Source organism: Acipenser ruthenus, chromosome 14 (genome assembly GCF_902713425.1).
Source record: "Acipenser ruthenus chromosome 14, fAciRut3.2 maternal haplotype, whole genome shotgun sequence".
NCBI classification, from domain to species: Eukaryota; Metazoa; Chordata; class Actinopteri; order Acipenseriformes; family Acipenseridae; genus Acipenser; species Acipenser ruthenus.
The window spans coordinates 1,572,407-1,589,877 of NC_081202.1; the positions used below are offsets into that span (position 1 = coordinate 1,572,407).

Genomic DNA, 17,471 nt, shown 5'->3' on the forward strand with positions numbered 1-17,471 from the left:
GGTCATTGTGGGGAGGAGGTGCTCTCCCCCTGAATCTATCTTTCAGCTTGCTTCATTAGATAGCTTTTGAAGTGGCTGAGAAACTTCCGCATGTAACTCTTTTTCTGTTTTACATTACAATCTTTTAAAAATATAAGTTGTACATTCCAAGGATACAGGAGGGCCTGAGTAAAGTGCTGAAAAACCTCAAACACATAAATGTGTTCTCTTTAGGTAGCGCTTTTAACCCACATGAGTTCCCAGTCTTTACAGTATAGCCTAGTGCACCCTTATAGCTACAGAACAACTAGATCTGAAACGCTGATGTGCAATCCATATTCACAGTGGTAAAGGGTTTGCAGCAATGTGCCTAGCGTTCTCTACAGTTACAAGTGTGAGCACGCTGCTTTCTCCTTCCTCTCACCCTTGCTGATCTTTTAACAATGCATTTTACTGGAAGTGAGTTTTGTTTTTATGCCCTCCCCTCACAGACCTGAACAACATGGAGTATAAAGATACAAAATCTCTGAAAGCATCAGTCAGCGTTGGAGCTTCTTCACAGAGCCTGCGCCTCTCCACAGGTAACTGAAGAGAGCTATCTTTCACTCCATTGCAAATTGGGTGCAGGTCCCAAGTCACCACATGCTTTTTTTGCCACTAGAATCAGACCTTCCAGACATAGTGAAGAAGAATAAGATCTCCAAGGCCCTGTTTCTCATGCAGAAGGCCTTGCTGTCTCCCAGCAAAGCAAAAAGCAGCCCTGCAACGAAGCAGCTCCTGGAGGTAAGAAAGGCCAGTATAATAAATCAGCTATAATAAAGAGCGATAGCTCTCAGTGCCCAATACACTGGCTGCCTCTTCCTTTCATCCTGACCCACTGCTCTGCTGTTTGTTTGTTCATTCAGGAGGCTTTCACTTTGATTCAGAATGCTGAAACCGAAGAGAAGAAGTTATTTTTATTAAACAATCAGCTGCAGTCGAGGGATCAGGGGGAGAGTGGTGTTCTAGCGGCTCCCATTCTACTGGCCAGGTCACACCGCACCATGATCTTCAAACCTGCGCCTTTCAACTCAGAGGAGAAGGTGACTCACCTGCTGCTGCTGCTGGAGAGAGAGGCTTCTTCCTATTTCAGCAGTCTCTCCCTATCCTCAACAAATGCAGCATATCCTCATCTGATAAACCATATTGTGTTGTTTCTTTGGAGGGTGATGACCCTAGGATTAAATTATGACACTGCTATCCTTATTGTGGCCTTTAAAAATGACTAAATAACAAAAACTAGGATAACCTTGTGCAATTATTTAATGATAACATAACATATAATGCCAAAGTTGTTGTTTGTTTTGTTATTTTGGTACTTTTAAAAGCAGCTATAAGGATACAGAGAACTCTGTGCTTAATAATGAGCTCATAATAGGTCTGTTTCTTTTAGTGAAGTGAGATTAAATGTTTCATTATGATTTTGTAAACACGAGTAAACACTTTTAAAACCTGAATGATTCAGCAATATGTCACATTACATGTAAGGCTCCTCGCTCTTTTCTTGCTTATTACTCAACCTGCAGGTTTCTTGGTATCGGATTTTCGGTCGCTCCGTGACAGGAAGTAGCCTGAAAGTGAGGCTGAACGACTGTCGGCTCCGTGGCACTGGAGAGGAGGTAGGGAACAGCTCAGCTCTGTCCTCATCTGATTATATCATAGACAGACTAGCATGTGGATCCCTGAAAACGTCTGCTTGTGTCATCCGTTTCACTCCAATCTTAAATCCTTCTCGTATCTCAACAGCAATAACTGCAATTCCTTTCCAGGTCCCTGCTGTGGGGGAGTGCTTGCTGAAAGTGGAAGGCCTGCAGCCCAATGAGAAGTACATCTTTGCTGTGGCTGCGTACAGGGCAGACGGGTCCATGGTTGGAGACGCCATTGGAGAAAGCACTAAGCCCATACTGGCATGCCCTCCGCTTCCCCTGCTCACTGCCTGGGCACAACTGGCACAGGTACAGACAAGAAACGTATGCATGATGCGTCAGAACATTTATCAAAATGTTAAAATGTCATTATTTGAATTGTTTAATTCAGTAGCTTCAGTGTTTCTGTTATGTTTAATACATACTGGATGGGATGAGGCTGGGATTAGGGTTCGAGCTAGGGGTTGTTGTTTGTCAGTGGTCTCTTTGGATGCATGTCGAGGTTAAGCCGCACTGTTTGTTCCAGGCGGCGTACCAGGCTGGTCAGTACCCTGTGTCGAAGAAGGCATTCCGAGTGCTGTGGGGACACTTTGCCTGCACTCCTCCCTCACAGACTGACAGCACTGCAGGCTCCTCGGCCAGCAAGCTCGAGAGCCGGACACAAGCGAGGTGAGGCTCCCAACCTGGGCATTTCTGAACAGACAAGAGAAAAAATCATCCTTAAATATACTTTTCAAAAGGGACATGATAAGAACTAGCTAACTCTGAGCCTTTTTAAAAGCTGATTTAGACCACTAACCAACCAATCTATATGTGAATATTCAAAAGGATCATGGTTACCACTTAATCCTCTTTTAAAATACCGGTGCACACAAAAATGATTTAGAGACCTGTAACCTAGCTCTAATTTTGCCCCTTTTGAAAATCACGCTGAACATGTGTTAGTCAAACTCTGTGTACTTTCAATCTGCAGGTTATCAGCAGAGGCAGCTTCCCAGGCCTCCCCACTCCTCCTTCAGCTCTTCCTGGGCAGCATCTTCATGCAGTGTGACATCCACGTCCAGGAGCGGGCGCTGTTCTGCGACTCACTCAGTGACGGCGGCCCGCTCATCTGGGGTCAGGTACTGTAGGGAAACCTGTAAACTACACAAGCCTGCAGACTTTTCTTACACAGCATGTATTGGGATTTACTTCCACAAGCAATTACAAATGCCTGATTTCACAGTATCCAGGTCAGGGTTTCATTACATGTCCCTTATAACCAGTTTCAGATGGAACTTAGGTGTTTGTTCAAGTCCTCTGTTTCTCAGCACCATAAATACCTCTTAACTACCTGCAGTAAACTAAACAGCACTGTTTAAATGAAGATCGGGGAGCTTGCATACCAGTGCTGGCATGCAAGTATGTAAAAAACCCAAACATCTACAGTAAACTAAGCGGCAGTGTTTGAACATGGCAGCCTTACTCTTCGGTAGCTTGCAGTGATGCGTGTGGATTTCTCTTCCTTCCAGGTTGCCAGACTGGCGGAGTGTGAGAGAATGCTGGTGGCCCTGGAGCTCGCACTGTGGCTAAACGATCAGAGCTACTCCCTGCAGGCTGCGCTGCAGTGCTATGGTCTGCTGGCTCCTTTGATCTATCACAAGATACCCTCTGTGCCTGTAATAAAGGTAAGAAGAGACTTCAGCTAGCAGTATACCTTGATCTAACTGCATGCCTTGATCTATCATGGGTCAGCATTGTTGTATTTGATAGTGCCTGTCAGAGGGTAGAAGTAATGTTTTAGAGGCAGTAGACATGTTTTAGAGGGTAGGAGACACATAGTGAGTGGGGAATGAGTTACCAGCCACACTGTGGATCATTAAGATCAGTCAGCACTACGAGTCTTAGATTTCTTATGTTTCTAATGCCTGTAAATGCGAGCAAGTCCTGTGCATTGCCTGGAGCTCTAATTGTTTATCGATATGGACTCTTTTATTCCAACACCTAAAGCAGAGCACAAACTATACTGCTAAAATATAGCATTGCTACTACGTTTATAAGTTTACCTGTAATAGAATAGATTTTCATTCTAAATGGTCAGCTTCTGGCCTCACGCTGACAAAGTAATTCAGCTTCTAAATATCCATAGCGTATTGACGTGGCATGTGGTTGAATCTGATATACTGTAACCCTTTGGCAAGCCGCGGAGTATAGTAATCTCTTGGCTGCTGTGTGTCTAGGTCTTGATCAAATGCCTGGCTGTTTTACAAGATCTTCCCAGCGCTTTCAAGCAGAAGCGTCCGGCTGGTGCAGCAGAGAGCCTCCGCCACATGGTGGCCTGCATAACTTGCTACACAGCCAAGGTAACAACCCCTTTCCCAGGCTGCCTCTCCAGTGTATTCACCTCCCCACTGAACGCTGGTCATGCACGCGGAAGAGCTTGTTCTTGAAAAAAGCACGTATGCACAAAGCTAACCCTGGTTAAAGGACTTGCATTTCCTGTTTAAATATATAAATATATGAATAATTAAGAGTCTATCATTAAGTGCTTCTTTTTTTTGAACACTACTAACAAGGCACTATTCTCTGGTGTGTGTGTGTGTGTGCGTGTGTGTACGTGTGTGTGTGTGTGTGTGTATGTGTGTGGGTGTGTGTGTGTGCGTGTGTGTGCGTGTACGTGTACGTGTGTGTGTGTGTGTATGTGTGTACGTGTACGTGTGTGTGTGTGTGTGTGTATGTGTGTGGGTGTGTGTGTGTGCGTGTGTGTGCGTGTACGTGTACGTGTGTGTGTGTGTGTGTGTGTGGCACTGTGCAGGTGCTGCGATCCTGGCAGGAGAACAAGATGGCCTTGTCTGTGATTGACCTGGGGAAGAAGCTCCTTCAGGAGACCAGTGAGGGCAGACCCAGCTCCCCACTCGGGGGCCAAAGCAAACTCCCAGACCCCAGTGAGGGGTCAGAGAGAACAGCCCACTCCAAGGACAAGGTACTGCCTCGCTCTGTGTCTCTGACACAGCGGAACTGCATCTCTTCAATCTAGAGTTGAACCATAATGACATTTTCATTATCGATGTTTTAACTCCAACTTAACTGACTTTCTCCCTAGTTAATAGTTCTTTCTTTCTTACAGACTTTTTTCTGTCTGCTTTTTGCTTGTTGCTGTTTTATTTAATTTTTATAATGTCTGACCACTGTTCTTTCCCGCAAAAGGGGGGGGACTGAATTAGGAATGTATGGACTACGATTGTCAGCAGAAAGAGAGAGGGGAGCAAAACAAAAAGCTATCCCTTTTTTAGCTTTAGGTGGCTGTCAGAAACACTATTATTACAGATTTTATATGACTATCAATCAGTAATAAAGACTAAAGGAATTCTGCTCATACTGCCCTCATGATGCCCCCTCTCTTGCAGGCCAGTGGCAAGGCACAGAGTAAGAAACCCACAGCGCACTCGGAGGAGGAGCTCAGCGAGCAGCTTCAAGCTTTGGAAGGCAACTTTCTGAAAATGAAAAAACAAGGTCAGATATCATACTGTGAGATTGCTAAGAACATACACTTCAATCACAAGGACATTTAGGGAAGTTAGGTCTGGGAAACATACAAAACAAGAACTCACAAATACAGTACATTGCAGTGCAGTATATAATATACATTTAAAACGGTCCCTGCTTTTCTGCAAGTAAAAGAATGATACTTATGCCACACTTTTACAATGGCCCTGATGCATTAAAATATACCAATACTACTACTGAACTGATTTTACAAACATTGCAATGGATTCTTTGCCTACAATATATGTGCCATGTTTACCTTTACCGTGTGCTGACATGTTTTACTGTTTCCATATTTCTGTGGGCCGAACGGCCTCCTCTCGTTTGTAAACTTTCTTATGTTCTTATGTTCTTATGTTTGTGCCTGTTAGTATTAGAAGGTAATGGTTTTGATTTGATAAATCAAATGCAACAGACCAAGCGCTTCAACACAGAACTGCTTACGCAGGGTTACCAAAACAAAACCAATTATATATATATATATATATATATATATATATATATATATATACAGTATATACACATATATACAATCTTTGTTTTCTGGACAGGGGACCAAGACTTGACAGGACATGAAGACCCCTCAGCCCTCTACTCTGTCATATACAGGTCCTCATTAAAAGTGGCCTACAAGGAAGGTAAAGACGTTGTGGGTCCTCTTCCTTGTGATTTTCTTATTGGTGAGCAGCTGCAGGGAGAGCACAGGATTTCCCTCTGTTGTGTACAAGTGGATTTGTAGAGCGGACCCTGGCTCTTCAGGTATAAGAGTCTTCTCATGAGGGCGGGTAAGAGGACTGTGAAGCCGAGCTGAGGGGTTCTGTCACCAAATTACATAACACTCTTCTACAGTACCACAAGAGACAAGAATAAAAAAGAAAATAAACAAACAACTCATTCCATTACTCATTCCCATATCAAACAGCTCATTCCATTACTCATGCCCATATCAAACAGCTCATTCCATTACTCATGCCCATATCAAACAGCTCATTCCATTACTCATGCCCATATCAAACAGCTCATCCCATTACTCATGCCCATATCAAACAGCTCATTCCATTACTCATGCCCATATCAAACAGCTCATTCCATTACTCATGCCCATATCAAACAGCTCATCCCATTACTCATGCCCATATCAAACAGCTCATTCCATTACTCATGCCCATATCAAACAGCTCATTCCATTACTCATGCCCATATCAAACAGCTCATTCCATTACTCATGCCCATATCAAAGTTTACCATGATATTTTTGCACACTATTTTTGCAGTATTACCAAGCTTTTCCCATGATTATACTATGCATTTGCCATTGTTTACCCTGGTTTGCCATGTTTATTAATATGCTTTACCATACCTTGCTATTCTTTACTATGCTTCCCTATGCTTTCACTGTGCTTTATTCCACTTTGCTGTGCTTATATAGAATGCTTGTCAGTTGGCTGTCTATCGTACACATGCACTGTAGGTACTGCAGTACTGGAATGTTCTGACACCTGGTGTTTTTCATGATTTCTAATTTGGTTTCAGTGCTGAAGTTCAAGCGGCGCGGCCGGTTCCTGGAGTTTGTGGTGCAGGTGATGCAGAGAGCCGTGCAGGAGGACCAGGTGGAATTGGCTCTGACCTGGGGGCAGGAGGTTTACAGCTGGCTCAACAGGTACTGCGATACAGACTCCTTCTAAAAGTTAACCGTGGTGTTTGCGTGGTGATTTTGTAGTTTCCAATGCTTTTAACAGGTAGTGTGTTTCCTAGCCTTACCAGGGAGAAGCTTTGGTTTTACGATGTTTTGCCACATGTATCTGTGATTCTTTCAACCATGATTGCAGCAGTGTGGAGTAGTGGTTAGGGCTCTGGACTCTTGACCGGAGGGTTGTGGGTTCAATCCCCAGTGGGGGACACTGCTGTTGTACCCTTGAGCAAGGTACTTTACCTAGATTGCACCAGTAAAAACCCAACTGTATAAATGGGTAATTGTATGTAAAATAATGTGATATCTGTATAATGTGAAATAATGTATAATGTGATATCTTATAACAATTGTAAGTCGCCCTGGATAAGGGCGTCTGCTAAGAAATAAATAATAATAATGATTGCTGGTGCTTTACTGTACTTTGTTGTGCCGTTGCCCTGGTTTATGTAGTAATACAAAAAGACTGAAAGACACATTTTTATAACAAGCAATCTGACTAGAAGTCTTTCTCCATATCTTCAATGTTGAAATGAGTTGTGGTTCACATTCTTATATCATTGGGTAATGTAATGTGCTCCCCACTCCCATACGATACATTGCCCCATTAAGAGAAATTACTATTTTATTGCATGTATAAGGCATTAAATGACTATATATTTGAGTGCTATACCTTAACAGAATGCAAACTTCAAATGTCTCTCCTAGGACGCCACTGAAAAACATTTTGGTCCCAGTGGGTAAAATTATAGAATTAAAATGACAGCTTCATTGCCTAACTCCCAGAGAACCTGCATCCTCCCAGTCCACTCAAGGGAAGCAGCCCCGCTGTAGAAGTGTCCATGAGATGCTACCCTGAGTGTGTGGCTACCCTGCCGACTCTGTCTGAGTCCATTACTCCCTCCCTCTTTTCCACAGGAGGGATGCAGCTCTGAGAGTCAGCAAGAAGGGCGGAGGTGCTGAACCCCCAGGGGGGCGTGTTGGAGAGGAGGTCAAGAGGTACACAGTGGTCGTGGCTGAGTACAAGGTGGGGCTCCGTGGCCATGCTATACAGATTCCTCCCAGACAAGTGTATTATTGGGATTGTCTGCCTGTCTTACCCCTAATGCACTGTAGAGATGCACTGGCTCCACAGGACAGCTCTACAGTGTTTACTAACAGTGCTAATACAGCAGATCCACATTCCCCTGCTGCTAACTGCATTCTAAAGCACATAAAAGATGAGGCAACTTTCAGGCAAATGTTCAAGCAGCTACTTGTAGGGTACCTTTTCCATTAAGTGTGCCCATGCTGATTAAAGCAACATGAACAAAACAGTCTTGATTTGAGCAACGTGGTGGAAAAGACTTTGAAGAAGTTGCTTAAGCAGTTGTCTGAAAGCTGTGTGGTCATTATGCTGCTTTACAGAGCCTTCCAAAATAGAGAATAGCAGCAAAATATCACATACAATGCAACATAGATACAGTAGCTTTTCAAGTTGGGAAGGGTCGAGAGAATGTTGTGTCTTTGTTGTTTTATTTGGTATGGGTGAGGGGAGTGAGTGAGTACATTTTTTTATTAAATGGGCAGTTTAAGGACCCTGATCTACTGAATACTGGGCCCAGATCAATGGAAGTGCTTTTATTCGCGTCCCTTCCTTGATTAGAGTTGAATCAGTGATAGTTTTGCAAACACACCATCCAACCCAACTGAATGTAGCTCCCTCCCCCCATACAGCAGAAAGGAAAGCCGCAATCCCAAACCACTCCCAGGACTGAGAAGAAGAAGGGAAGTGTAAACCGGAAACAGAAGGGTCCGCAGAGGAGTCAAGAGATTTCGAGGTGCGCCCGTCCTGATTCCTAGCAGCTGCTTCAGCCTGCTCGGTTTATCCACTTTAGCATGTTCGGGCTGACTGGGCTGTGTTACAATTGAGTTGAAAGGACCCTTGACAAATATGTTCTCTAAATACCAATGACATGTTAAGTGATTTATGTGGCGTGGAGGGAAAAAACAAACAAACATTGTTCGGCTTTCTTCCTTGAAAGATTGTATAATCCTTTTCAGATGGGGCTGGGGGTTGTAATAAGGTGCCCGACACCCTGTTAAGGTGGTATTTTTGCTCAGTATTTTTGCAGTTTTCCCATGACTATACTATGCATTTACCATATTTACCCTTGATCTCCATGTTTTTTTATATGCATTCCCATACTTCCTAGACTTTACAGTGCTTATCTATGCTTGGTTGTTGACGGCAGTATGTCCGGTGTTTTTCAGCCGGGACTGGAAAGCCATGGAGCTCCTGGTGGCCCTGCTGTCCCCCATGGTGCTTGGGTTCCTGCAGCGCAGGAGGCTTCGCCAGGTGTGCGCAGATGAGTGTCCCTGGCGCTGCCAGCTCAACGCCGTCATCGCCCTCGGAAACTTCGCAATCTTCGGGAAGTGCCTGGAGCAGTGCCGGCCCCTCGGCAGTGAGAGGTGCCACATACTCTCCTCACTCTGCCTATGTGGAGCTGCGAGAGGTGCCACATACTCTCCTCACTCTGCTTGTGTGGAGCTGTGAGAGGTGCCACATACTCTCCTCACTCTGCTTGTGTGGAGCTCAGAGAGGTACCACATACTCTCCTCACTCTGCTTGTGTGGAGCTGTGAGAGGTGCCACATACTCTCCTCACTCTGCTTGTGTGGAGCTCAGAGAGGTGCCACATACTCTCCTCACTCTGCTTGTGTGGAGCTGTGAGAGGTGCCACATACTCTCCTCACTCTGCTTGTGTGGAGCTGTGAGAGGTGCCACATACTCTCCTCACTCTGCTTGTGTGGAGCTCAGAGAGGTGCCACATACTCTCCTCACTCTGCTTGTGTGGAGCTGTGAGAGGTGCCACATACTCTCCTCACTCTGCTTGTGTGGAGCTCAGAGAGGTGCCACATACTCTCCTCACTCTGCTTGTGTGGAGCTGCGAGAGGTGCCACATACTCTCCTCACTCTGCTTGTGTGGAGCTGCGAGAGGAGCCACATACTCTCCTCACTCTGCTTGTGTGGAGCTCAGAGAGGTACCACATACTCTCCTCACTCTGCTTGTGTGGAGCTCAGAGAGGTACCACATACTCTCCTCACTCTGCTTGTGTGGAGCTCAGAGAGGTGCCACATACTCTTCTCACTCTGCTTGTGTGGAGCTCAGAGAGGTGCCACATACTCTCCTCACTCTGCTTGTGTGGAGCTCAGAGAGGTACCACATACTCTCCTCACTCTGCTTGTGTGGAGCTCAGAGAGGTGCCACATACTCTCCTCACTCTGCTTGTGTGGAGCTGTGAGAGGTGCCACATACTCTCCTCACTCTGCTTGTGTGGAGCTCAGAGAGGAGCCACATACTCTCCTCACTCTGCTTGTGTGGAGCTCAGAGAGGTACCACATACTCTCCTCACTCTGCTTGTGTGGAGCTGTGAGAGGTGCCACATACTCTCCTCACTCTGCTTGTGTGGAGCTCAGAGAGGTGCCACATACTCTCCTCACTCTGCTTGTGTGGAGCTGTGAGAGGTGCCACATACTCTCCTCACTCTGCTTGTGTGGAGCTGTGAGAGGTGCCACATACTCTCCTCACTCTGCTTGTGTGGAGCTCAGAGAGGTACCACATACTCTCCTCACTCTGCTTGTGTGGAGCTGCGAGAGGTGCCACATACTCTCCTCACTCTGCTTGTGTGGAGCTGTGAGAGGTGCCACATACTCTCCTCACTCTGCTTGTGTGGAGCTCAGAGAGGTGCCACATACTCTTCTCACTCTGCTTGTGTGGAGCTGCGAGAGGTGCCACATACTCTCCTCACTCTGCTTGTGTGGAGCTCAGAGAGGTGCCACATACTCTCCTCACACAGATGGTGGTAAAGTGGTTATTCAGTCTGTATCTGGAGCTTACTGCAAGAAAGGAGTGAGTTTAGTGTAGTTACATTTATGGGGGCACCCACACCTTAAGTTAATAACTCAATGGCTTTGTCTCCCTCTGCTCTGCAGTTACAGCCAGCTAGACCCTGCGCTGTTCTCCCTCGACAACGCTGGGACAGTAGTGGAACGCCGGAGCTCGGCTCAGAGAAGCCGGCACCCAGAGCAGCTCAAAACAGCACCCAAACCACCCAGCAAGCTGCCAGCCAGGAAAGGTACAGAGCTCAGTGTTTTAACATGGGCTGGGGAACTGAGGGAAGTTCGTGCACAGGATGAGCTCCCAAAGAAAACGTCACGTACAGAATACAGTCTATTGCTAAGTGAGCTATTGCTTTGATGCAGAAGGAATAGTAACAGGGCGGAGGCTGGGTGTGAGCCGGTGACCCCCAGACCAACCACTGTGCAAAAGAGACAGGCTCATCTGCATTTGTGCTTTTAGAGCTTTTAACTTCATCTCATCTCACAGGCGGGACAGAATCCGTTCCACTCCGATGCAAAAGAATTAATAGAATTCTAGCAGTTCAGTGAGAGGGTCGTGCAGGCGAGGGGACAGGGAGCATGGCACCTGAGCTGTGCTGTTCTTTTGCAGGGACCATATCTGGTGCTGAATCGATTGAGAGCGACAGCGATGGAGAGGTGGACACTCCGAGGACCCAGCTGACCAACGATATTGGGTCCACATATAGAAGTTCCTCCAGCAAGTCAGTGAGGATGAATGTGTCAGCAGTGGAACAGCTCGACAAGGCGATGCTACACTTCCGCAGAGCCATGGTAACATCACATCTGATTTCTTCAAATAAAATGACATTCAAATACAAATTTGACAAGTGGATTCAGAGCACAGAGCAGTAGGCTGTAATGACTTTACTCTTCTAAAAGTTTCCCATAGTAAAAACATAGCAATGTGTGACAGAGCACACTGAAAGCATGGTAAAGCATGGATAAGCATTGTAAAGAAAACCGAAGTATGTTAAAGCATATAGCTCAGCATAACCATGGGCAAAGCATGGTAACATTGCAAAAATACTGTGGTAAACTTAATTCATCAGTATTGCAGTATTACAGATTATATTAGCTGTTGTCACAAGCACATTGCTTTGGTCTCGCAGACACAGCTTTAAGGACCATTGGTCTACAATCAACTCATTAGATAACTAGTGGTCTGATCAGTGATGCTGGAGGTCAGTGTGACAGTGCCTCTAATCAACAGCACTGTGTAGATCAATTGATTTAAACAGTGGCAGATCAAACACTGCTACCGTTTACATAATAAAATAAGAACCAAACCTTTTAAAGACAAAGTTACACTTATGAAACTTGTATATACGCTGCTCCATCTTTCAGGTGAGACGTAATTGTAAATGACTCTGCAGCTGATGCATAGTCTACACACCCTAGTCTCTGTAAGTCGCCTTGGATAAAGGCGTCTGCTAAATAAACAAATAATGATGCATTGGTTTTCTGAATGTCTGCTTATTTCAATGATTTAAATACTGTCATCATTTAGATCTGCCATCATTTCTATCAATTGAATAGTTTGTGTGTATCCCAGGTGCTGGCGCATCGCGGAGGACACTGGGAGTGTCTGCAAGGGGTGTGCCGCTCGCTGTGGGACCGGGCCCGGCTGGCCTCAGCACTGCTGGACAGAGCAGGGGGCTCCCTGGACCAGCCCTCACTGACCCACGATCAGCTCAACTCCACCCTCACTCCGGTCCTCTTCCTGGCTGCTGACTGCCTGCTCGACATGCTGATCCATCTGCAGGACTCCCACTGCACGCTGCAGGTATGCACGGGTACACAGCCCGGTAAGCAGCCCGGTACACAGTCAGGGTACACAGCCCGGTAAGCAGCCCGGTACACAGTCAGGGTACACAGCCCGGTAAGCAGCCCGGTACACAGTCAGGGTACACAGCCCGGTAAGCAGCCTGGTACACAGTCAGGGTACACAGCCCGGTAAGCAGCCCGGTACACAGTCAGGGTACACAGCCCGGTAAGCAGCCTGGTACACAGTCAGGGTACACAGCCCGGTAAGCAGACCGGTACACAGTCCGGTAAGCTTTCTTTAGATCAAAGCATCTCTGTCACATTGAATTGGGATTGATATTCATCTTAAGCTACATCTGCCTGAAATATGTTTCCAAGCAATGTTGCTGAACAGCATGTGCAGCAGTACAATGTGCTGTAAGTGTGCTGCAGACTCCAAGACCCTCTATAACCAGTGCACCCCGGTGCTCCTCTCACGCTGTCTGTGTCTCCAGCTCCTCCAGGCCCCGGGGGTCTTCAGCGTCTCCAGCTGTGTGGGGGACGCATCCTGGGAGGAGGGGGGCTCTGGGCTGCAGTGGGATTCCTCTCTGGATGACGTGACAGTGGTGGATCTGAAATGGGTGCGGGCTTTGGTGCTCTACACTCTGGAGTTACTGCACCAGCAGAAGAGGTGGGAGAGCCTGGCATACCTCGCCATTCACTTCAACGCCATCACGCAGTGAGTACACATTGCTGCTTCGTGTATGGAAACCTGAGCTTTATTTCAGGGTAGAAATGTGTCAGACTTACAATTTCTACCCTAAACCATCTAGTTGTGGTGTCATGACATAGACTGCAAAGACTGGTAGGCTTAAGTATTTGTTTATTAACTGTGTGCATCGTGAACGTTCAAGGAGTACTGTACTTACTCCAGAAACGATGATGGATAAATAACAAACGCTTACCTGAAGGGTCATGATCCTCTCGAGTGAAATAACCACAGCGCTCCATTAATGTTCACAGAGTATTCTGTTTATATAACTAGAATCGTTTATGGGAAAGAAAGTATGTTTAAACACAGCGTACACTGGAGCAGTCATTTCTGTTGTTGGATCTGAATGAATACAAGGGTTCAAAATGAGATCTGGTAAACAAATATGCAGTCAGCTTGCATTCAGTGCTAGATATTCCTATTCTGCCAGTATGTTCATGATGTGGAGGGTCCTTGCTGTTTGCTCAGTGTCCTGTGGTGGTCTTGTTTTTTCAGTGAGAGGTACACCCTGCAGGTGACCCCTCTGCTAGTCTACGCTCAGAGGAAGCTGCTGAAGAGGATTGACCAGTTTGGGGGCCCTGAGGCGCCTCAGCCACACCTACTGAGAGCTGCTGGTGACTCTGGGGAAGGAGTAAGTTGTTCTGGGTGGAGGGATGAACTTAAAGCTAATAAATTCATTTACCAGAGTCCTGCGTTGAATGCTACACTCTTAGCTTGTCTCAAATGTGAACTGCACTTCATGAGGACAGTGCATTTGATTCCCTGATTGCTAGGAATCACAGCAGTATATTCACGGCAGTATATTCATGTGACGCATAGGAGTTACAGTGACTGGAGTGGAGCACCAAAGGCTACTGGGGGTTGTTTTAACAAAATATTCTGATTGTCAAACCCTATTACACATGTGGTTTGATTACTAATGTGATCATTGTCCATCTACTGAACCATAAACACGGCAATGCTTTTATTAGAGCATCGTCACTGCCTGTTTAACCTCATACCCCCTGTCGATTTCCTTGATAAAGTTCTTATTGGGGGATTAGAATGCATGACAATAAGCCAGATCCAGAATGTTTTAAATCTCTGGCAGTCTGGGTGCAGCAGGACTGGGTTTGAAAGCAGAGTGCACGCTCCTTATTTCAGGTAACCAGCCGGAACTTTGTTGGCAAACAGCTATTGATTGGAACCCTCTCGAAGGAGGAGATCAGACCAGGCAGCCACATCGATCCAAAGGAGCACAACGCATACTCAGGTGAGGGTTATATTATAATAGAACAATGCATTCCGAGCATGAGGGTTCTGTCTACTGGGGTCAAAACTCAAATTGCATTGCAGCTTTTCATTTAGAGGGAACTCCTTACTGAATGCAAGCAGTGTTTGTTGGAATATTCGCATTAATAATAAATATTGCAAACCATTTCAAATAATAAATAATGAAAGGAATCAAGCTCTGTGTCCTGGTGCAGATGGCAGCAGAGCGAAGGCCCTGGTTTCGGTGCCCCTGGATGTGACGGACACACTGAGCTGCTTCCGAGAGTCCCTGGAGAAGATGCACTACACCAGCCGAGCGCTCCAGCACAGCCGCAAACTGCTGGCACTCTTCCTGGCTCACACGCAGCAGGGTGAGAGGCAGTCTGCTTTAGCATGCTTTCACTGTGCTTTATCACACTTTGCTTTTGCTGTGGTAAATTTGTGTAAGAGTTCTCTGTGATCTGTGCTGTGCTCCCGTTTCCAGACGCAGACGTGCGGAACACGAAGGACAGTGGCAGGCTGTGTTCAGGAAAGGTGGAGTTCAGTGTGGGGTCGGCACAGCCCCCTCCTCCCTGCCCTCCAGACCTCTTCACCGAGGAGTTCAGCAGCCTGTCCGCCACGCAGAGCAAGCCTCTCCCTCGCTCGCAGCTCTCTGCGGTCATTGCCTCCTACTGCAAGACCATCGGTACGCATGCACTGCGTCTCTGTCGCTGTATCACTGGCACATTACTTTAACCTCATATCAGCAATGCAGTCCACGTGCTTTGACATGCAGTCTTTAGAGTTGGTACACAGCTGTATTCTCTGATTCTCTCAATAAAGTTCAACATTAACTGTTTCAGTTCCACATTCTTTTAACCTCTGACCATATGAATTATACAGACTCAGACAAGCTGTGTTTGACTCAGTTCCATTACAGGGTGGTGTCCAGTAGAAATGAACCTTTTCACTGGCACACTGTTTTTACCCCCTGGACATAACAGTGATTACTTCACTCTGGTAGGACATGCCTCTTACATTATGGTAGCAGGGATGCTTTTTGTTCACAAGTTTTGAACTGTATTGAGACTTGCTTTTCTGTGATACTGTATTGAAGGCTTTATCTTGAGAACCTGTTGGTTTTATGAAACTATTCATGGTCATTGCTTATATAGTATTACTGCATATACATGCTGTAGTAGGGCACTGCGATCTACAAGCTGAGTTCTTCTTGTTGATACTGACAGCTTTCATTTGGTAGTTATTTTAACATACTTGTTTTCTCAATGCAGAACTGCTGCAGGCCAGCAAGCAGGATTCTCTGAGGGCCCAGGCTCTGCACGAGCTGGGAAACCTGCACTTCTATAATGGAAACAAAAGGTAACAGTGAGCTGTACTGTATCAGCCTATACTGTGCTGTGTGGTTTGCCAGTTAGTCTGCCTGGGTTTCTCCGTTGTAATTCACTTGTACTTCGAAAGCACTGTGTAATTCCCATATGTATTTAATCTTTTCTGACACAGCCCCCCCTCCATGCAATATGTTTTATCTTGAAGTGCTCAAGCTGATGTTTGAAGCTTCTCCATTGATCTGTTGCTGCTGCAGGGCTGCCTATTCCTGCTGGAGCCAGGCTCTGGACTCAGCTCTGACCCAGCCCGGGGTTCTGACCTCGTGGAAGGAGAGTGCGGACGGCTCCGATCACAGTGAGAGCTTCCTGCGGCGCGCGGGGATCTGGGGCTGCCTGCAGGGGGCAGTGCTGACAGCCAAAATCGCACAGTGAGTCCACCACCTAATATATATGTATCATCCTAACTACTGAACACTCAATAGTGCGATTACTAAACGGAAATGTGTAATCTCAGACATACAGCCAAGCCTTTCTCAATATGTGCAATGTTTGAAAGACTTCTAAAACGTCATTAAAATGATTACTTTTCTTTGAGTCCCTGTGGCAATGCGCCCCGCCCCTGTGTGCATTTGTGTGTTTTGTATGTATATGCGTGCGTATGTTAATGTTGGTGTATAGTCATTGGTACACGGGATATAAACGGGTCTGTGTTTCACGTGTATTTAAAAAGTGTATATTTGTATTTAGGCACGGGATTGCACATCACGCACGTGCATTTAAAATATAATATGTGAACACGGGGAGACACGTAGCACTCAGTCAGGGTTGGGTGTTCGGAAGAGGAGAACGGGTGAGAGAGAGAGGAGAAACTAGAACGTAAAATCATTAAACGTAAAGATAAGTGTGTGTACTCACCGTGTTTGTTTGTCTCCGTGCACCGTTTGTGTTTAGTGCGTTTTGTCTGTCTGTTTATTTTGGCGTCAAGTGCCGTGTCCTGTTTTGTATTCCATTGTTCAAACCTTTTATTTTCTGTTCTGTTTATTAAATGCTGAACGCGATCACGCGTTCAGGCTCACCAAAACCCCATCTCTCTGTTTATTTACTTCCTGCTTCTGGTCTGACACCACCCACTCCGGCCGTCTTTGTGACACGTGGTGTCATCGTGGGATAGCCGCGCCTCCAAGCGTCAGACCAGGAGGGGTCTGGATTAAAAAAAAAAAAAAAAAAAAAAAAGATTACAAATATTGTTTTGGGGGAAAAAAACAAAACAAAACAAAAAAATCAATGGCAGAAGACGCCATCAAACTGCGGGGCTGGTTCCTGGAGAATGCTGGGCTGGAGGCCCAGTCTCTGCCCATAGTCGTCCGGGTCCTGTGGATGATGGACAGTGAGAGATGGGAGGCATATCAGCAGGAACACACCCCAAACACCTTGGAGGAGGGTGTGGAGTTTGTCCTCAACTACCTGGAGGCAACCATAAATGGAACAGCAGCCCAGGTAGCAGGACCACCAGCAGAGGAGTACCTGCTGTCCCCATCTCCACCAGCAGAGGGTGAGTACCTGCTGTCCCCATCTCCACCAGCAGAGGGTGAGTACCT

General features: G+C 46.2%; 1 protein-coding gene across 6 annotated transcripts in view; it reads left to right on the forward strand.

Annotated features, from left to right (window-relative positions):
- LOC117419646 (cilia- and flagella-associated protein 54-like) overlaps positions 1-17,471 on the forward strand; it is a 62,040-nt gene that overhangs the window by 18,764 nt on the left and 25,805 nt on the right. For 3 of the 6 annotated variants that reach the window (XM_058985507.1, XM_058985508.1, XM_058985512.1), the window contains exons 19-44: positions 471-560; positions 641-762; positions 885-1,061; positions 1,545-1,637; positions 1,788-1,973; positions 2,191-2,333; positions 2,638-2,785; positions 3,176-3,331; positions 3,884-4,006; positions 4,459-4,626; positions 5,051-5,156; positions 5,741-5,827; positions 6,723-6,849; positions 7,798-7,906; positions 8,596-8,699; positions 9,133-9,330; positions 10,855-10,997; positions 11,372-11,553; positions 12,335-12,565; positions 13,041-13,264; positions 13,793-13,928; positions 14,441-14,549; positions 14,746-14,919; positions 15,033-15,233; positions 15,820-15,907; positions 16,131-16,301. In XM_058985507.1, coding sequence (XP_058841490.1) covers positions 471-560; positions 641-762; positions 885-1,061; positions 1,545-1,637; positions 1,788-1,973; positions 2,191-2,333; positions 2,638-2,785; positions 3,176-3,331; positions 3,884-4,006; positions 4,459-4,626; positions 5,051-5,156; positions 5,741-5,827; positions 6,723-6,849; positions 7,798-7,906; positions 8,596-8,699; positions 9,133-9,330; positions 10,855-10,997; positions 11,372-11,553; positions 12,335-12,565; positions 13,041-13,264; positions 13,793-13,928; positions 14,441-14,549; positions 14,746-14,919; positions 15,033-15,233; positions 15,820-15,907; positions 16,131-16,301 — 3,796 coding nt within the window. The remainder of the gene's footprint in view (positions 1-470; positions 561-640; positions 763-884; positions 1,062-1,544; positions 1,638-1,787; positions 1,974-2,190; positions 2,334-2,637; positions 2,786-3,175; positions 3,332-3,883; positions 4,007-4,458; positions 4,627-5,050; positions 5,157-5,740; positions 5,828-6,722; positions 6,850-7,797; positions 7,907-8,595; positions 8,700-9,132; positions 9,331-10,854; positions 10,998-11,371; positions 11,554-12,334; positions 12,566-13,040; positions 13,265-13,792; positions 13,929-14,440; positions 14,550-14,745; positions 14,920-15,032; positions 15,234-15,819; positions 15,908-16,130; positions 16,302-17,471) is intronic. The other 3 variants (XM_058985511.1, XM_058985510.1, XM_058985509.1) reach the window with 3 other exon arrangements.